This window comes from Blennius ocellaris (genome assembly GCF_963422515.1).
Source record: "Blennius ocellaris genome assembly, chromosome: 16".
In the NCBI taxonomy this organism is placed as follows: domain Eukaryota; kingdom Metazoa; phylum Chordata; class Actinopteri; order Blenniiformes; family Blenniidae; genus Blennius; species Blennius ocellaris.
This window is the reverse complement of record NC_137665.1, coordinates 14,347,574-14,367,719: the sequence shown is the minus strand read 5'-3', so window position 1 is coordinate 14,367,719 and position 20,146 is coordinate 14,347,574. Positions and strand designations below refer to the sequence as shown.

Sequence of the window (20,146 nt, the reverse complement as noted above, 5' to 3'; positions counted from 1 at the left end):
ATTGACGCTTTAGCATCGCCGGCCAAAAGAAAATAACGAATCAAAAAAGGATGACGCAGGGTCTGTAATCGCAGCATAATACTTTGCAGGTTCGCAGTCACAGATGACATCACTGGGATTAACTCATTCTCTCTTATTTGGGGATTAAACGTTTTAATTTCGATGGGAAATATGTGGAAAAACACCAACAAACGCACCAGTCTGTGTCACGCCCTCACGCTGGTCGCATTTCTCTGCAGAATCCAGAGCCAGAGTCCCGAGTCGGAGATGGATAACTACGCGTCATTCATCAGCGAGGCCCTGGAGAAGACCAAGTGTCGGGAGTGCGTTCCATCCTGGGAGGAGATCCAGATGCTGATGAGCCGACAGGAGATGCTGTGCACTGTGCACTACCCTGGCCCCGGATCCTGCCAGCTCTACATCAGCTCTCACACCACTGCCAATGAGGTTTGGGAGCATTTATGTGTATTCCACTTGGCAGAGCAGATTCTCCCACTCTTCCAGCTTCTCATGTGTTCCTGCTCAGAACTTCTTAGCGTAGCCTGATGCCGTGAGAATCGCCAAAATTGACTTCCTGCCTTCTTTGTGATTCTTGACACACGCGAGTTTAACCAGTTCTCTGTCCCGTCTGCTTTCTTCTTTTTTTCACCACTCGTCCCCGTTGCCCCCTCTCCAGCTGGTTCGAAGGATACAGGAGAAGCTCGGCCTGCAGGACAGTAAAAACACATTTGCACTGTACAAGCAGAATGCACTGTGGGAGCAGCCGGTCACAGGGGGCGCTCTGATCGCAGACATCCTGACCAGGTATGGACCCTTGTCTGTTTTGACAATTATTCAACACCGATCAAAAGATAACCGAAACATAATCCCATGCTTATAACTGTAAAGATGCAGTTTTGATTTCATGGGGATTTAAAAACACAACAGAAGTGACGACACAGTTAACCCAAGTGGACAGTCGGGCAGTCAAAACACCTCGTCTGAAAGTGCAGCAGAGGACTTTGTCACCAGTTCAAGGAAAACACACCCGACTGTGATTGACACTGTATTTGTTTTCTCCAGAATGTTATCTGGTATAGCCAGCAGATAGCTGCCGACCTTGTCTGGTCTGGTTGGTCAAACACAAGTTTCTGCTGGGAAACTGGACTCGTGTCCTTATGTGTGTCAGCGAAGCCGGCCCGCTGTTGGATAACCGCGGCGAAGCCTGATGTCATATGATTGCTGAAGGCATAGTTGGAAGATAAGGAAATAAAAAGGACTCCTGTTTTTCTAACAGGTCCAGTAAGCATCGAGTGGCATTCAGGCAAACATTGAACCAGCTGAATTGAAGCGGAGGTGGAGAAAGTACTGAGATATCACTGAGAGGGATGAAAGTACTGATTTAACATATTCAGTGTTTTAAACTGTAATGACTGTGTGTCTTGACTAATAAGAATATTACTTATTATTTCAAAAGACATACAGTTTAAATAAAGTATAATATAAGAATTGTAATGAGTTCAAAGTAATAGTTATAACTTAGATTGAGTGTGAGAATGACTTTAAAGGCACTCATTATACAGTTGCTTTAAGGGTCTATCAATGAAACATACAAAGTTAGTTTCTGTTCCTGCTGTTTTGAAGTGGTTAAAACAAGCCCGTTTGAAGAATCAACGTGTTATTTTACAGCTGTGACCTACGGGGTTGCATATTGGGGCGGCGATACTTCAACATGTTATGTAACCATATTACTGCGTAACATATTGCCACAGAGCCTCCAGCTCGCTGCGTCTGCCTCCCTGATGTCTTCCTCTCTCTCCTGCGCAGCCTCACCGCCAAAGAGTCGGAGTCCAAAGCCCAGTGGAAGCTGTGTTTCAAGCTCTACTGCCTGCTCGATGCTGACAGCATATCAGTGGACAGCATCGAATATTTCTTCCTCTTCGAGCAGGTAATGGAGCAGAACGCGAGCCTCAAAAGGGCAGAAAAGCTCCTCGGACGGTTCGTCTTTGTTACAAGTGACCGTTCCTGTGCTGATAATGAGACGTAATTTATCGTCCTGCAGTGATTCATTCCTCAGATTTTATTGGGATCATTTACGTTTTTACTTTACAGTCTGCAATCACAGCTTGTAATGTCTTACGGGCTGTGATTGCAATAAAAAGCATGACTAAGAGCACTGGCTGGAGTGCAGCGGGGGTAAAACACACAGCCAGCACTGGCTTCATTAAAGCATTTTTCCTGAGGACTCCTATAAAAAGACTTATGGGACAAAGTAAAACAGGGAGGGGCGGAGAGGGTTGATGACAGGACTGGGGCTTTTACTGATGATCTGTACCTTCTCTCTGTCCTTCCTTTGACCTCGGCGCCGCAGTGCCACGAGATGGTGGTGCGCGGTCAGCTGCCGGCCTGTGAGGAGGACCTGCAGGCGCTGGCCGCCCTGAGGCTCCAGTGCCTGATGGGGGACTTCAGCACGCACGCGCCCTGCCCGCCCCTGGACGAGCTGTTCCCGGGCGACATGCTGGAAGCCCGGGTCCTCATGTCGCTCGCCGCCCCGCCGACGCTGCCCCCGTGCCAGGTGGCGGCTCAGGGCTGCCCCGCCACGCAGCGCTTCCACACGGGCCTCCTGGCGGGGACGCTGTGGAGCCACGCGGCGACGGCGGCGCACAAGCAGAGGGTGGAGCAGGACCTGCGCCTGCGGAGCCGGCTGAAGGAGGAGGCGGCGGCCGTCATGGGATCCATCCTGGAGCGCTGGAAAGGGCTGGCCGGTTACAGCCGCAGGGACAGCATCGCCGCCTACCTCACAATTGCACGCCAGTGGTCAGGCTTTGGATGCACTCTTTACGAAGTGGATTTTTATATTGTGAGTATTTAAAAAAAAAAAAAAAATACAAAATCTGGGGTTTTTTGCTCCCTCGGGGCTCCAGAGCCACTTTGGATGTTGAGGTGAATGGAGGGATAAACTCAGAGCAGTTCTGACATTCGTTGCCTCTTCCTGCCTGCAGAGTTCGACGGGGAGTTTTTCCCAGAAGCTGTGGCTGGGTGTAGCTGCTACATCTGTGTCTCTTTACAAGCAAGGGGAGTCGGAGGCGCTGGAGTCCTTCCCTTATGGTCAGATCTGCTCTTACGGTGTTTCTGACAGCAACACCTTCAAGATCACAGCCGGGGATCGGGATCTGCTATTCGAAACCACCAAGGTACAAACCAAATCAGAATATACAGATCTTTGTCTAAAAGAAACATTTGCTGTTACTCACAAACTAAAAAGAAAAGTTTTGTAATTATTTGGGGAATTCAGATTGTGATAATCGCAGCCTCAGGTTTAAAAAAAGGAAAAACATTCCATCTTGAGCGTGAAAGTGTAAAATATATATATATGTACATAAATATATTGCGACGCACCTGCGTACCGACAGTCCCTCTCCATGTTTCTGTAATGAGCTTTGACATTGTGTCTCCAGTGTGCTGAGGGTCTGGTTTGTTTACAGCGCAGCGCCAAGTGGCCTTATCATCACATACTGTTCTGCACTGCTCATGACCCCCACCCCCCACACCCCCACCCCCCCGAGCTCCTCGACCCACTTTAGAGACGCACGTTAATTTGTCCTAAATAGAGAGTACACAACCTGCGTCTCCTCTGCAGCTTATGGCAAGCTCTAAGAGTCCAACTTCCTGCCATTAAACTGCACGCGGCTGAGTTTTATTGCTGCGGTTAGATTAAAATATTAGGCAAAACATTTCTCAGAAAGATGGACATTCTTCCAAACTTTTTTTTTTTTTTTTCCTCCATTGAGAACAAATCTCGCCTTTCACTGGGCTGATTTCGCCTGCATCTTCCCACATGGAACAAAAACAAAATCCCTCTGTGATCTCTACTGGGGCACAAAAGTGGCTTTTATTTATTTATTGGAGGCACAGGCGAATTAAAGTGCAGCTCAGAAAGGCTTTTATGAAGCGGCTGTGAGACGAGTGCGCGGGGCCTCTGGTCGCTGCTGGGCGAAGAGCAGGAAGGAGGAAGGAGCAGATTTGCAGGGGGTGATTATGGTTTTGCCTGGAGCTGAGGGTGAGGGCAAGATTAGCCGCCGATTCGAGGCTTGTCGTTAAAGTTGAAGAGCAGGTGACGGTTAAAGCCCCAAAGAATCAAGAAGTTTGTTCTCGTTGTGATTCGGCGGTCTGGGTCGCCATGGTCCGGGTAATGGAAAGAGACAGGAACACTGCCCTCTTTTTTTTTTTTCTTTCTTTTTTTTTTTTTTACTGCAACAGCTGCAGGACAAAATATGTCAAAGTGTTGAAATGTGCACACACATGTACGGCTTGTAAAGTTTTCCCGATCGAGGGGGTGTGCGCGCGTCCTCGGAACGCCCGCCAAAAGACATCATCTGCTGCTTCTGGAGGATCCAGTTTTTCTAGCAGCTGGATGACATCATTGCTCACCGCCCTGCTGCGACAGCGCCAGACAGACACTGAGAGACTGCCACCAATCTGACCTCTCTCTCTCTCTCTCTCTCTCTCTCTGTCTCTCTCTCTCTCTCTCTCTCTCTCTCTCTCTCTACCACAGCTGACTGAGATCATGCAGCTGATGAATGCGTATTTCAGTGCCATCCATCACCAGCGGGGCAAAGGGGAGGACTCGGACATCACCATCACAGGCGGCACGGAGGTGGGCTTCCGTCACCTGGGCACCGCGCCCCCCACCGCCCTCCTGGAGCTGCCCTCGCACCCGGTCTAAAAGGGAAAAAAAAGGAACCTTCACAACCTCCACCACGGGTTCCCACCATCTTCACTTCTCTGCACGTGGTCTCGCCTCCTCCTTCAACCACCGCCGCCGCCACCACCACCTCCTCCCACCACCTCCCACCACCCCCCCAATGAGGCCAAGTCCCAGTTCCTTTAGGACCCTGGGCGCCTCCTCCGCTGGGAATGGCAGCACAGCCAAAACAAAGAGAGGGCTGTTTTCACTCCCCATCCATGAAAAATAAACCCCTGGCTCGAGCTTTCCAGTCCGAGGAGCCAGCCAATGAAGGAGAGAAGTCGGGCGAGGGGAGGGGGGGTGCGGGGGGGGGGGGGGCAGTTGGGGAAGGCAACGGGGCTCTGTTTAGCAAGCGAGGGCCAGAAAACCCACAGAAACCAATGTGGTTGCTGATGAGGTGTCGCGCACACACACCCCCACCCCGTCTTGTCACGCAACCGTCTCAGTTCCCCTACATGGCAACGCACACCTCCCCTCGCCACCTCCTTGGAGAATGTGAGACTTTGGCGTGAGCCTTCCTGTGACATCGGGGAGAGTCGAGCCTTGCGGCGACATTAAGCTGACTTGGAGTGAAAAGACACTCACACACACACACACACACACACGTGCGCTCACACGCACACACGCGCTCTCCAAGTGTGCCATTTCTGGGTCGCCTTTCTTCTTCTTGCACTGCTGGAATAGTGTTGAGAACACTCAGTGACACACACTCACTCACATGCCCTCACATTGACACGTCCGTCGGGAGATGGGCCGTTCCCATGAGGTCCCCGCCGGGCGAGCGTTACCTGGAACTGTTGATGCAGCGAGCCATGTGAACTTGGAACTGGAAACAGATGTTGAGCTCTGCAGTGAAGTCACTCCGGCCGCCACGGAGCCTCTTTACCTTCGGGATTATCATTTTTGTGACTGAACGCTGGTATTGCGTGTGGATTTGACACCCCTTTGTTTGAGCACCGAAACCAAAGCATTTCCGAGCTGTTTGGTTTCCACCGTTGTCCGTGCTGCTTGTCTTCGGCTGTAATCCATGACAGGAAACTTGGTTAACACTTGACTGATTGGATAATTTTATGTACGTCAGCTGCCATCCTTATTCAGCTCTGTTCTGCTGAAAATAACAGGTGCTTCTTTGTTTATTTTCCCAGAGTAATGAAGAAACTCACAGAAGAACTGGCTCTGTGCTTCTCACTCAGTGCCCCGTCTGTCCTCTTAAACTTTTCTAATCAGGCCGTGGATATTTTTATAACTCTTTTTTTACTGTCCTATATGTCTTAATTGCAGACCCAGACTTTTTTCTTTTAATTAGGTTTGCTTGAACAGATTCTTGTGGCTCGGTTTCCCCGAAGTAGCTCATATGTGAATCCTGCGTTGCTCCCTGTTTGTGTTCACCATCTGAGTATTCTTGCGAAGCCAAAGTTTTGCCAAGTCATGGGTTTGAGCACGGACCAAAGACGTTTTTTTTTTCTTCCTCAATAAATAAGCTTTAACAAGAAATTAACCCTTTACACAGACAGGTCCCACACCCTCTATTCAGTTATTCTCACTTTTCCAAAAACACCAGACTTCCTGTACTGTAGATTGTACAATTTATGTTTTTATAGTAGTGACCATAGAGACTTATAAAGATAATACTGTTGTACTGTCTGCTACACCCCCCACCCCATTGCAATAACCAGAACTGTAGTTGTCTCACCATGAAAGGCCTTGACAAGTCATTGCACAGTCAGCCCCGTCTCCTGCCCACAAAGCAGGTCTTTTGCTTTTTCTACTGCAGCTGCAGGCAGCTCCAAGCTACATGTATGTAAAGAAGAATCAAAACTGCAGATGTTGCTTTGTATTAAGCTTGTTTGTATGCTGCATGGTACCTTTTTATGTAATGTGTACAGTCAATTGCACTATTGTTTCTAACTAACTTGGGAGTGCAATAAGAAACTATAAATACTGTATGTAATTAATAAAAAAAAAAAAAAAAAAACTGCACCATTTTAATCATGTTGTGTTTCCAGACTTGTCGTACCGTGTTCAGACTATTGTTTTTCAGCCAGGCACACTTCAGAAACGGCTGAAGTTTGGCGCCAGCCGCTCAGCTGAGCGCTGCCTCCCTCCAAGGTCTTCTGGTGGAGAACAATGGCCAGTTGAGCGGGCGTTGCTAAGTGCCGTAAAGTTCCCTCGTGCTAATGAGCCCTGACCGAGTGAGATGGAGGGTCCACTCGGCTCCAGGTGAGGAGCAATACGCCGTATATCATATTGCAGACGATCCCGCTTTGCCTTCATTTAGTACCCAGATACAGGAAGTCAAATGATGCGAGCATGCCTTCAGAAAAAAAACCAAACACTGAACAGAAGTCTAGAAAATGCGTTTATTAATCATTTTGAAACAGGTCCAACAAGCAAAGCAACATGAGATGGTATATTCACAGGAGAGTGTCTTTACAGGCGGAGACATTGAAGGTTTATCCTGTACGTCGTGTTCATCTGTGCAAATGTTTTTCTTCCTAAGCAAGTGAATGTCAAAGCAGGTATTTTCATTTCATGGCTCGAGCCCGGCCTCAACAAGGACATTCCTGCTGGTCGTGTGCGGTGATGACCGAGAACTGTGTATGTCGGCAGCAGACAAATGTCTGGTCTATCTGGCCCATCTTTTAAAGGAGGCGATGGCTCTGTAGGCTGTGGACGTTCTACTGTAAATCACCTGCAGAAACTAAAGCATTGTACTCTGTATAAAAATAGGCCGAAACAAGGCAACAGGTTGTTTCACATGGCTCAAGCAGGCAAAAATACACGCTTACAGGTGGTTTTTTCTTTGTAGACAACAGAAGTTCCAAGATGAGCTCCACTGAAGTGTTAACAGGAGTAAGAATCACCAACACGTCTACAAATAAAGTTAACTTTTTTGGTTAATACGATGGATTCATGTCACTCTTGCATTTTGAGACACAAATGCTTTAGAACATGCTATACGAAGCCAATAAATACATTTTTACAGCAGCAGCTTCAGCTGAACGGTGACACCTAAATGTAGGTGACACATTGTTGGGGAGTCAAGACGGAACATGAACTGAATCTGAGCATGTGTGCCGACACAGAGTCTGTTTACTGCTCCTGTGTGCCCCAGGAGATGTAGTCGGGCCGCGTGGCCGCGCTGTACTCGTCTATCAGCTGCTGGACGACTTCGCGGGAGTTGTCCAGTTCGTCGAAGTTGTCCTTGAATATGTCCTCTTTGCGGAACTGCTCCAGGAAGGCCTCGCGCTTACGCAGTTTGTCGTACTGCCGGCAGGTCCGCTCGAACAACTGTGGGATGGCAGACAATGAGGAAGGATTCTCGGAGGCCACAGGCCAATTTCCCTACAAATTTCATGCGGTTTCCTCCTCCCCTCTGTGTTGCAACTAATACTATATACTAACTTCCCCTAATAGCTGCAATTTCCCATTACGTAAAATTAAAGACCTAAAGTTGTAAGGAATCAGAATGGATTTGAGCAACATGAACACAGCTGACGTCCAGAGTGGGCAGAGTCCTTCAGGATGCAGCTGGCTTTCTTCTCAAGTGATTTAAATGACCGTAAGTCACATTATTACAACGGGATCTGACGCACTGACACGCACTAATTGAGAAAAACTATTAAAAGATTTATTCTGGAGTACATACAAGGTGATGTCAGACACAAAGCTCCTGTTATTCTCCAAACATCTGGAACCGTCTTAGCTGTGCTGAGGGTTTTCATTCTATTTGACATTAAAATAATCTTTTCTTAAGCAGAAGTGTCTCTTTGACTCTGCTGCTTTATTTTGTCTTCAGCTCACAATCTGACTGTGGCTTCTGCTTTTCAACTTGTGCAGATGTAAAAGAATGAAACACATTGATAAACAGAAATAGATTAAATAGATACACTGAGCCTGCAGAGTACTGTGGAGAAAGGTCGCCATTTTAACCTGATTGTGAACATATTTGCAACAAAGACATGCCGTGGACATCTACAGAAGTCGTGGTCTGTTTATGATGTGTCCTGAAAGTCTCAGTTGAGACTTTTTGATCCTACTGCTTTTAAGTTGCACTTTGCATTCCACGCACTCGCCTGGAGTTCAGTATCTATGGCATAGGGACACGAGGACAGTTGGACAGACAGGAAGACGACCAGCGCTCCCAATTGAGCCACAGCCAAAACAAAGCTGCACTGTATTTCAACTCCGCAGCGAACGATTTGGACAAAAGAAGAGAAAATAAATCTGAGGAAACGTCTAGTTTAGTGGCAAAACAATCCAAAATGGTATTTTTTTTTTTTTTTGGGTGGAATGTCCCTGGATCTGCTGCAGTGGTGGTTAAAGCTCCAGCTTATTGGGGGTTTTTTGGACACCCTAAAGCACGACGGAAGACAGACGGACGGCTCCGCCACACCACATAGCTGGAGGAGAATGCTACAGAACAGGCTGAGGTGACGCAACGTCACCCTGTGTACTTACGGAGGAAATACTTGTGTGGTTGGCCATCATCAGGCCGCTGACTCTGTGCGCTGAGGGCAGGTAAGGAGACTTCCTGGACAAAGCCACCTGGATACTGGCCGGACCCCAGGGAATGAAACTGGCCAGTTTGCGCTCCCTGATCCTCTGGAGGCTTTTATGCACCTACAGCAGACGGCATTTTAAAACCAGCTCACACATGGAGCTGTTTGATCTTCATGAGAAGGGGGTTCCATTCTGACGGTACCTGAGTGGGGTCCACCTCTCCCTGGATGATGTTCAGGATGGCGATGTAGCAGTGACTGGGCTGTCTCTCCCTGCCGGTGGACACCATCACGTTCTTGGGCTGCAGGAGCCTCCTCATCACGTCCAGCACGGTGGTTTTCCTCACGCTCGCCACCTAAGACAGAGCGATGTGAAGTCTTTTAGAACATTGGAGCGTCTCGATCTCGTGCACCATCGCCACAAGACACGCGACTCACCGACTGGTCGGTGGTCAGCGGTGTGTATCCGGTCATGAGGAAGTGGAGGCGAGGCGTGGGGATGAGTGAGGCGATCAGGCCAATCAGGTCGTTGTTCATGTAGCCCGGGTAGCGCAGGGTGGTGGTGCTGGCGGACATGATAGTTGAAACCTGTACAGAGGGAAGTTCAGAACACTCTGATCAGGAGGCTGTGGAGGCGTTTACGTCACTTCCAGGACGTTTCTCTTACATGGCCATATGACTGGAGCGGTTCAACTACTGCTCAATCTTATTTTGTGGTTGTACTAGTGAGAAGAATTTAATCAAACCTCATGAAGTGAAAGTTGTGACAGACAATGCTCAGTCTCACGTTTTAACAGGTTTCATCTTTCATCAAAAGAAGTGTCGATTTTGGCCTGCTGGTCCTACCAGAGACCAAAAAGCTTAAACTTCCAAGTGAGGCTCCTTTGAAGCCAGTGAACGTACCAATAGAAAAGTGCAGCCATGTGCGGCTTGTTTCTAAGAAAACTGAAATCCAGTCCAACGTGCAACTGACTCGCCAAACTAGTTTGGGAAATCTTATGAGGTTTTTTATTGTTTTGTTTTTTTTGTCACGTCCTGTACAGTTCGTCTTTGTTCAGACTCAGACAGGTAGGCCGTAAAAACCTGCCGAGGCTGTGGCGTGGCCCGCTCTCCTGTTACTCACCAGCTGATTGATCTGGGAGAACGAGGGGTTCTGGATGTGCAGCCTGTCTGTGGCGATGCGGTTCAGGGCCGTGTTATCCAACACCACCTGAGGGAGGGAGGGGAGGAAGGCAGGGGGAGCGATTAGCGGACGGACCCGGAGAGAACCTGCGAGAGGAGCAGCGGCACAGTGAAAGTCAATCCACTGGCCTGGTGGTGACGACAGAGTGAGACGGCACCGCAGCGGAGTGAAGGAACCTCAAGGAGCCACACAGTGAGCCGTTGTTAGCAGAGCTCCGCATAACAGACGCACTGTACAGTCGCAACAGGGGGACCGCTTCTTGGGCAGATTCTATTAGCCCTGCGGCTAATCTAATCAACATGAGAGCCTTGTGCGAGAGCCCGAAGGAAGAAGGCATTAAAGAGGAAACACCATTAGACTGTCGCAGCATCGCAGACTGATACAATAACCAGTTTAAGTCTGATGTTAAATAACTTGGACTGGTAAAGCCGCGTCTTTATTAGTCTGCTACAAGGAGGTTTTCAATAAATGGAGAAACACTGTGGCATCACTTTGTTTTCCGTGTGTGTGTGTGTGTGTGTGTGTGTGTGTGTGTGTGTGTGTGTGTGTATATAGTGATCAGAAGGACTCAAAGCTTCGAATCCTCTTGAGTTTTATTCAAGAAAACCTTTCAGACTAACAAATGGATTCAAGGAAACCCAACCAAGCACATTTGCAGTAAATTTACAGAACTTCTCCAGATCAACGAGAAATTATTGAAATATCACCCAAAACCGAGATCCTGGGCCTCGTTTGTTTCAACTCCATGACCTTGTTGGAGTGGTTCCGTCTGTTTTGTGCAGTAGGGAGAGAAAACCAAACCAAATGAAGGGGTGAAAGTTCTCCTCATTTCCTGTTCAATCTATCAAAGTATCCTGATGTGAATGTTTTTCTCCAAGTCTTTCTTAAGAGTTAATATGGTCGACTCATGGGAGAGAAGGTCTGAACTAACGGTTGTAAACAAGTACGGTCAGTCAGGAAAAACTACAAATAGAAACAAACCATGAACATAAGTGTAGCCGTTTGGAAGTTGTAGAAATTCTACGTCAGTCATAAAATATATAGGATAGACATAAATAATCCACTGGCTTCATCCCTCATTATTACATTATCTTCACCTTTCACTACATACACCAGACTTAAAATAAGTCCAGTAAAACAACAGACTGATTTTTCAAGACAAATATGAGAATGGTGCTGTTAAACAAGAACGTAGCACTGTTTCCATATCAGTAGTCATTATTTTAGGGTGTGAAGAATCATTTTAATCTGTAAAAACTCTCATAAACGAATCCTGGCAGAAGCTGGTTTGTCTCACTGTGACTTTGTGTTATAAAACACACAAGTTTTTAATGCACTACAATAACAGGCCTTGGAGACAGATTAAACATTTATGCATGAATTTGTGTTCTCTGATGTGTCGATCGAGTTTGCTCAGAGGTGCTTGCTGCATTTCTACTGCAGAAGCTGAAGTTTACATCCTGAAGCCAGACTCCTTTAACAGTCTGACATCACATCATTACATTACTGGCAGCTTCACTGTCCGGTCGTTTGGAGAAGTTATTTCACTTTCCTGCTTCACCTCAGCGGGAGATGTTTTCTTCCATGTTGTGACTTCACTTGGTGGAAGTTCCTCAGTTATAAACTAACTACCGCTTGTTCGAGGAGAGGAAATGGCACACTTTTCATGTTACGCTGTGAAGTTATGAAGTAATTCCTTGAGTGTCGGCGCTCACCACGCAGTCTGCGTTCTGAGTGAGCCTCTTCAGGGTGAGCAGGGAGTTGTACGGCTGGACAACCACGTCGCTCATCTCATCCTGGTTGGGGAAGACGGAGTACGTCTGCACCAGCTTCTTCGGGTACCTGAAGGGCGGGGAATACAACGCTCACACACCACGGCCACGAGAGAAATTGGAATCCGGTTGATGTGCGTTTTGTGGACCTGTCGTTGAGCTTCTCCAGTAGGTAGGACCCCAGGCCCGAGCCCGTGCCCCCTGCAATCGAGTGGCACAGGACAAATCCCTACAGAGGACAAAAGAGTTACTCATTGCCTGCAATTTCAGGCTGCAGCGTGCGCCGCCACCGCTGCGTGTGTGGAGCTTACTGTAAACTACTGATGCAGAAAAGCCCAGCAAGTGTGTGTGTGTGTGTATGTGTGGGGGTGAGCAAATGCCTCTCTTCCTTAGCAGTTATATAAATGGAGTGCGGCCCCACCTCACAAATAGGCTCCCTCACCCCCCTAACGCAGCCCTGTAATACCTGCCTTCTGCGCTCGCCCGGCTATTATCACCAGACGCGCTGCACGCCACACCCTGCCAACATACACATGCCCACGGCAGCACGGCCCACCTTCCTCTACCAGTGCACACACTAAATAATAATGTGGGGTCGTAATGTGAATGAGGTACAGAAATTGCAGACCTTAAAGGGGAAATGGGAGTGTTATTTTATGGGAGGCTGGCAGCTGAAGAAAGTGCACCAAAAAAAAAAAAAAAAGAGGCTAAGAATAATAGTGAAGCACAGCTAGTTGTGAGATGACAGGCTCCGGCACCAGCTTAGCATGCTGTTTCTATCAACTCATTCATTTCTACGTGCACGTCACCACAGCAAAGATTACTAGATTATGTCTGAACCGCGCAGAAGTTACGTACGAGTGGAATTAAAAATGCCACGTTGTGATTTTAGACGCTTTGAGCGTCACCTGAAAAATGTCGCTGAAACCAACGAGGAAAGAAAACCACACAACTACAGAGACACTTGATCACAGAAACACACAGTGACAACTCGAAGATACGAAACGACACCAGCCACACGACTACAAGGCAACACAGTGTTGCCACAAAGACACACACCGACTTCAAAGATACACAATGACAGCCAAGAGGCACAAAACAAAACCGTCTCAATGAAATTGACCATAAAAGATGATTACAGAGAGATGCGAAACGATCGCAAATAAACAGAAAAACTACAAGAGTCAATTCTATCCACGAGTCTGAAAGTCTACAGGCTCGCGCTAAAAATAACCATCAGCTCCAAGTATCACATGCTTGATCCTTTCCTGCAGGTTTGAGGTTCAGACTTCAGTAGCCGGCTGCTTTTAAGTGTGATGACAATATAACCGTACGACTCACAGCCGTATCGCAAGCCAGACTGCCAAGTCACTCCCGGTCCTCCGTGAACATGTGAGAAGTGATGAACTCACCTCCAGACTGTCGCTGCCGTCTGCTTCCCGGTCGATTATGTCAAAGATGTCCTCTTGAATTTTTTTGCCCTGAGAATCGAAATAAAATCCAAACAACAGCGTCAGAGGCAATACACTTTCTAGATCATATCAGATAGGAATGACTTTCTGGCCTCTTCGGGGAAATTTCAGTGCAGTAACATGGCGCTGCTCAGAGAAAAAAAAACTAAGAAAATCACAATACAAATACAACCCACATGCAGTTTATATTATACTTTATCAACCCGTGTGCCTGTGCGTATGTGTGTGTGTGCAGACTGCTTGTATAATCTGTTAAAATCTTCACACACAGGGTTCTGATTGGTCAATACAAATACATTCTCCGGTACCTACCTGATGGTAAAAGTTGATTTTCAGATAAAAGAATGTGCATCAGGTCGGAACTACACTGATCTCGATCATGTGTGCATTTCATTTTGGGCGGAAGATGGAAGGCTAAAAGAAACATTATGTGGAGCATCTACCTGTGAATATCCACTGGCCCAGTTGTTCCCAGCGCCGCCGCCGTGCTCTGACAGGTAGATGTTCTCCGGGTTGTACAGGTTTGCATAAGGGGAGTTGAGGATGGAGTGGATCACACGAGGCTCCAGATCCAACAGAACGGCTCGAGGGATGTAGTGCTCGTCATCAGCCTGTGGAGTTTTATCAACACATAAAGGTTAGGTGGGGATGCTAAGCAGGCTGTACCTGTGAATGTGCTGTTAACCATTATTTCTACAAAACAAGTCTGCCATCTAGTGGCTACTCGTGTTATACTCATAGCAGGGCAAATGAAGGACTGGGCAACTTCTGCCACATCTTAACCCGAGTAATTAAAACAATAACATGATCAAACTACATACAAGTAAGGTTTAAAATTGTGAGCTATGTTGTAAAAATAGAAAGTGTGAGGTGAAAAGCGACACATTCTTATTTAATTTGTGCATTTATCCACCAGTCTGAATTGAAGCAAGCGCTACTAATAGTGCAGAAGAGACACAAACAGTGTTGCATATGAATTTCCACTGCAGGCAGGATCTGTAAAAGCCTTCAAATGTAGGATGCGTCATCAGATATTGTAAAAAAAAGAAGAAAGTAATAGGATATGGAAATAGATATGAATTGACCAGAATTATCTGTAGTGGGTGTAAATATTACATTGAAAACATGACCAGTCCAGAGAAGTCTCACAACTAAGATAGTAAAAAAACTAGCAGATGTACTCAGTGGAGGCTCATCAAACATTAAATAATGGGGATGTTAAATGAAACGTCTTCCATCAGGGTGCAAGATTTAAGAATTACTGGTTCTATAAAGAAGTTTCTTCTGATCTGAAAACCATTCCTCATATTTCTAGATGAAGTAACATCCAAACATTTTTTTAAAGAATGCTTTCACAGAAGTCAATAAGTGTTCCTTTGTCTTTGTCATGGGCTGGACTGTTCTTTCGATTGCAAAACTAAAGTAATTGAATGGTTTTCTCAAGTCACCACTGTAAGGATGGGCACTCCTGATCCGGGGGGGGGGGGGGGGGGCGGAGTTCTGCATGTTTTCAATGTTTCCCTGCTCAACCACAACCAAAATTAATGGAGGTATCATCATGAAGCTCTGCAGAAAGCTTCATAGCAAGCCAATCAGCAGTGACTATTTTTCAATGTCTAGTTATTGCCATTACTACACAGGTGAAAAAGGTTTGAACCAAAAAACGAATTTCCAGTCAGTCTCCCTGCAGGTTAGTTGTAGCAGCTTGTAGATTTGACCCAATTGTGGGTGAACATGTCAACATTAGGCATAAATGGCTCCCACACAATCATCATGATTAGGTGCAACTCGAACAGACTTTGATACATACAGCATACAGTATGTGCCTTTCCATGAGTTTAACGTTAATGAATCCAGGTGATGAAGTGGAGGTGTACATGCCGGCCATCATTACCTGATAGAAGAACACATCCTTTCTGTCTGTGCCTTCTGTTGCAAAGTCCTCCACGATCCCCTCTGGACTGATGCCGTGCTCTGCACACAGCTGCTTCCAGAACTCGAAGCCGACTGCAGAACAAAATAAGGGACACATCAGAGAAAAGACAGTGTTGGTTCCTGGAGAACAAATATCTTGGGGTGTATATATGTATATATATATATATATATATATATACAGAGAGGAGGATCTCGTCCAAACTGAGCTCCATCCTGAACAAAGCCTCTCCTCCCACACAACGACGTCCTGGTCAGCAGCAGGAGTGTTATTCCTGGTAACTTATTGCTTTCTACGCTCGTAACAATCACTGTTTAGATCCATGCTTGTAAATACTTATTTATTTTTATTCCGTCACATTGGCATTTCGACTTCTATTGTATTTATTGTGTGGCGCAAAACTCCGGGACTAAAAAAGTATCTATTCTATCCAGTCAGTGTGTGGGACGTCGCATGTGGATTATACATCACCTATAGCTGACTATACAACAGCAAACGTGCACATTCAAAATGGAGATATAAATAAGATGAGAAGCAACAGCAGCGTTGCTGTTTGTGTTACATTTGAAGCCGAATGGACTATTCGTGTCACATTACATCTCACGATGCTCCACAGCTCTGCTAGCTAACTCTGGTGCTAGCAAAACGGTCAGCGCGAGAGCATAAAACTAACGTAATGTAACATACTTTGGTTTCCGCATTGTCCCAGCTGGAGGGTGATGATCTCCCGTGGCATATTTAGGAGTTCAGTCGTCCCTTATTTAGCTAAACTGGCAGCTAAATAATGAAAAACAGGGCAAACGCTTCCCGCTTAATGACGACTTCAATGCGACTTCTTCTGTCGCTGCCGCCTCAGCGTCGTGACGTCACGCCACCTGCTGCCACCTCCTGGCCGGAGGGTGAAGCGCTTCAATCCAAAACAGCATTTCTCAGAGAAATGCTGTTTTGGATTGAAGGAGATAAATGACGGTATCATAAGATAAACACCAAACCACACACACACACACACACACACACACACACACACACACACACACACACACACACACACAGAGAGAGAGACTTTATAAACCGCTCCTAATCCACTCATGTTTGACAGGGAACTTTTTTTTAATGTATTATTTACACTAATATAAATATACAATCGTATTTCAGTTATGTTCCCGAAGCTTTAATTTAAATGTCTTGACACGATTCTTGCCGCTTTAAAGTTCTCAAAAAGCGGAGAATCAACCTCCCGGTGTTGTGAGTTGAGTTTCCCTTGAAACGGCTCGAATCAGCTGCGCTGGATCGGAGGCTAACTTTAGCATGATCTCTGAAAAACAACACGGTGGTGAAAACCGGAACGACATAGGACTTCCCGAAAAGAGTCACGGCCTCTTATTTAACTCTGACTGTGGCCTCGGCACACATGACCCAACACGCCTAAGCCGGCCGGGGAAACAATATAAATATTGTCACATGATTTTACAGAAGTAGAAGCGGCAGAAGACAAGATGGCATCACACCCGGGAGGAGGCGACCAAGGTAGCAGCGAGCAGCAATTTATACCATTACATCGTGACAGTGCCGATAAACTGCACGGTAGACACGGATAATCGGAATGATTAGTGATCGTCTCTCAGTTTGTGGCTGAAGCTTGTCGTTTTCTAACGAGGTTTACCCGCTAAATGTTAGCTTAGCAACAGAAGCTAACTGTTAGCGACGTGGTTAGCATGCACTTACACTGCGTTTTTCCTGAGCGGCTGTTCAAATATCAACTTATCAGTGAGTTTGAGGATGTTGTTTGTAAAAAGAACAAAACCTGACACGCAGAGAGTATGCTTTAAGAAGAATGTCGAGGTCTGTTAGTGTCACAGTAGGATTGTTCAACTTCGGTGAATTAACTTAGCTGAGCACACTTTGTCTCATGTGGTCTGGTTTTCTTTCAATATCAAAATACGAAGATAAACATCGAGGTAATCTGAACAACAGCACTGATAATCGGTCATTTATTCAGCACAATATATAAAGATATGTCACGTGAGAACTTCCTTAGTTTAATACATCCGTACTTAACATGTTGTATTTGTTATAACCTCCCCCTCTACTCCAACACAAAAGACTCGGTTTCCACTTTGTTCTGCCTCCAAACATCAACTTTCTATCAAATTTCGTGGACCAAAAACTCAGGGATTCTCTGGATATATCGCTTAAAATGCGCAATGGCTCTTTTTAATTCTTTATTTCGTTGCGTGGTTTCGGTTACTTGATTCTTTGTTTTTATTTTCAGTCACGTAATGTTTGTGGACTGAGCGCTTCTTTCCTCTCTGGTTTAATCTTTTTCTAATTCAGTAGTATATTATTATTTTGTGCCAATAATCAACCATGCTTTTATGTAATTTATTGCTGTAATCGGATTGAGCCATAGCATTAATTATCGCTCATATATGTTTGTCTTCCAGGAAATGCCAAAGACCAGATATTGGAAATCGGAGCAGAGTTGTTAAAAGAGTAAGTCGAAGCCACACAGTTTGGATTCTTCATAGTGAAACTACAACAGAGATGAGAGTTGACTGTGCTCACTTACTGTAACTGTGTTCATGCAGTTTCATCTATCAGCGAGTCCAGAGGCATGGAGAGAACAGTGCCCTTGTGACCAGGGCACAGCTGGGTGCATCAGAACTGTGCGACCCAAACCACAAGAAACTCGCCCAGTGTCTGCAGCAGATCGGAGACGAGCTGGATGGAAATGTAGAACTGCAAAGGTAGGCCCGAGGTCCATTAATAACAATGTATGTTTTATGAACATTGATTGATCATAGGATATGAGTGAAGTTGACAAAGTGCATAAAACACAACTTAATAAAAGTTTAAACATGCTGAGATCTTTGAGGTTTTACCAAGATAGATGTAGAGTAATCGCCGTCTGTTTCTTTTTTTCTCTCCAGATTGATAAATGACTCGCCACTCAGTCCAACAAAGGACATGTTCATGAAAGTTGCCATCGAGATCTTCTCAGATGGGAAATTTAACTGGGGCAGGGTGGTGGCGCTCTTCTACTTCGCCTGTCGACTCGTCATCAAAGTAAGCCGCGTCGCAATTGTAATGTTCAACTCTTAATGTTTCATGGAGTTGTTCATTAACTTCGTCTCTACTTCTTTCCAGGCTCTTGTAACCAAAGTTCCCGACATCATCCGAACCATCATCTGTTGGACGATTGACTACCTCCGGGAGCACGTCATCAACTGGATCAGGGAGCAAGGTGGCTGGGTAAGACGCTTCAAATGTTTTTTAACTTTAAAACACGACAGTGTGAACGCATAGCAGGCTGTGGAGTGTGATATCACCTTTTAATATCTGGAAGTTCTTCAGTATCACTTTGTTTTTGATGGCACTGAGGAGCTCATGTTACAAATGAATCTTGTGTCCTATTGGAGCGTCGTATAACAGAGGTCTCTCTGTCAACGTGTGTGTGCGCACACACAAATCGTGTTGTGCCATAACAACCTTTAAATTTAAACTTTAAAGTGAGAATATACGTGATGCAAATTTTTTTTTTTTTCACAAAACCAAACCATGAAACCATTTGGTGTAGAGTTCAGGTTGTGGTCCCATACGAAGTGCATTCCACCCTGAGCCCATTTCAGAGAGAGCAGCAGCCAAAAGAAACTCATTTGATAACTATCAAGAGATAAACAAGCACCAAATAAGTGAGCCACGCTTCTGTTTGGTGCCACCGTGGGCTGACGTAGGAGTTGTTGTCTGTTCTGATCTGTTCATGATCCCCTCAGGAGGGGATCCGCTCTCACTTCGGGACTCCCACATGGCAGACGGTGGGGGTCTTCCTGGCGGGAGTTCTCACCACCGTCCTCGTCATTCGCAAGTTGTGAGCGGCGTCTCGTGAAGAGAAGAGGAGGAGGAAGACGGGAAAGAACCGGCAGCGAGAAAAACCGGGGACAGGGTCGACAACAGCATATATAAAGCGAAAATATCTGAAAGACAACAGAAGACGCGATGGAGTGAACAAGCTGAACAGGAAGAGCTCGTATTTGAAGAAGCGCTCATTGTCTCACCATTCACATGCGAGGACAGGCGCGTTGGATGTTGAGCGCCGTCTTGCCCCACGATCTCTGAAGGCCGCAGAGGAAGTGAGCAGCATGTAATGAAATGCACAACGTGCGTGGCTGCAGACGGTGTCAGATTTGAACAAGGAATGCTTTTTAAGTAATTTATTTTTTACAAGGCATTGGAGTTACTTGATTTCAGAACAAGTCACTGCTTTCTGTTTTTCATGTAATTAAGAAGTTTCGTCTTATAGGTGGGGTTGGGTGGGGGGGGGGGTTGTTTTGTTTAATTTTATGGGTTTCTTTTCTTCATGCACCTTGTTTTGTTGATCGTCCCCACTCTCTTCATTCATTTCATGTATCCTGTAGATGATGAAAACTCACACCTCCAAGTACAGTTCCAATCAGTTATTTCTACCATTTCTCTCCAGATCTGTTGAACCTTTTCTCAGGCAACAATAAAGGTGCCAGGCCAGAGACTCGTGTGCAAAGTTTTGTTTTCCATTGGTATA

At 46.1% G+C, this 20,146-nt stretch overlaps 3 protein-coding genes across 3 annotated transcripts in view; 2 read left to right on the top strand and 1 right to left on the bottom strand.

The window, feature by feature from the left end:
- Window positions 1-5,007, top strand: part of plekhh3 (pleckstrin homology, MyTH4 and FERM domain containing H3) — a 34,272-nt gene extending 29,265 nt beyond the window's left edge. The window contains exons 8-13 of the mRNA XM_080510793.1: window positions 240-447; window positions 677-804; window positions 1,807-1,927; window positions 2,351-2,839; window positions 2,982-3,173; window positions 4,535-5,007. Coding sequence (XP_080366919.1) covers window positions 240-447; window positions 677-804; window positions 1,807-1,927; window positions 2,351-2,839; window positions 2,982-3,173; window positions 4,535-4,705 — 1,309 coding nt within the window. The 3' untranslated portion in view covers window positions 4,706-5,007. The remainder of the gene's footprint in view (window positions 1-239; window positions 448-676; window positions 805-1,806; window positions 1,928-2,350; window positions 2,840-2,981; window positions 3,174-4,534) is intronic.
- Window positions 5,008-7,067: 2,060 nt separating this feature from the next.
- Window positions 7,068-16,429, bottom strand: tubg1 (tubulin, gamma 1). Its single transcript, XM_080511377.1, has 11 exons — window positions 16,276-16,429; window positions 15,550-15,662; window positions 14,099-14,266; window positions 13,596-13,664; window positions 12,333-12,412; window positions 12,127-12,253; window positions 10,352-10,438; window positions 9,667-9,816; window positions 9,432-9,584; window positions 9,188-9,349; window positions 7,068-8,017 (listed from the first exon to the last, which is right to left on the bottom strand). The coding sequence occupies exons 1-11, from the start codon at window positions 16,322-16,324 to the stop codon at window positions 7,820-7,822; spliced, it is 1,356 nt and encodes a 451-aa protein (XP_080367503.1). The 5' UTR covers window positions 16,325-16,429; the 3' UTR covers window positions 7,068-7,819.
- Window positions 16,430-16,911: 482 nt separating this feature from the next.
- Window positions 16,912-19,887, top strand: LOC308141160 (apoptosis regulator BAX-like). Its single transcript, XM_080511197.1, has 6 exons — window positions 16,912-17,115; window positions 18,033-18,081; window positions 18,177-18,335; window positions 18,519-18,654; window positions 18,736-18,840; window positions 19,362-19,887. The coding sequence occupies exons 1-6, from the start codon at window positions 17,085-17,087 to the stop codon at window positions 19,458-19,460; spliced, it is 579 nt and encodes a 192-aa protein (XP_080367323.1). The 5' UTR covers window positions 16,912-17,084; the 3' UTR covers window positions 19,461-19,887.
- Window positions 19,888-20,146: the final 259 nt, after the last annotated feature.

Excerpts from the sequence above, each read along its gene's own strand:
- tubg1 (XM_080511377.1), bottom strand. The coding sequence starts at position 16,324 with ATGCCACGGGAGATCATCACCCTCCAGCTGGGACAATGCGGAAACCAA. Across the intron at positions 12,413-13,595 it reads ACGGCAGCGACAGTCTGGAG|GGATTTGTCCTGTGCCACTC; the intron begins GTGAGTTCATCA and ends TGTCCTCTGTAG. Across the intron at positions 8,018-9,187 it reads ACCACACAAGTATTTCCTCC|TTGTTCGAGCGGACCTGCCG; the intron begins GTAAGTACACAG and ends GCCATCCCACAG.
- LOC308141160 (XM_080511197.1), top strand. The coding sequence starts at position 17,085 with ATGGCATCACACCCGGGAGGAGGCGACCAAG. Across the intron at positions 18,655-18,735 it reads CCTGTCGACTCGTCATCAAA|GCTCTTGTAACCAAAGTTCC; the intron begins GTAAGCCGCGTC and ends ACTTCTTTCCAG. Across the intron at positions 18,841-19,361 it reads TCAGGGAGCAAGGTGGCTGG|GAGGGGATCCGCTCTCACTT; the intron begins GTAAGACGCTTC and ends TGATCCCCTCAG.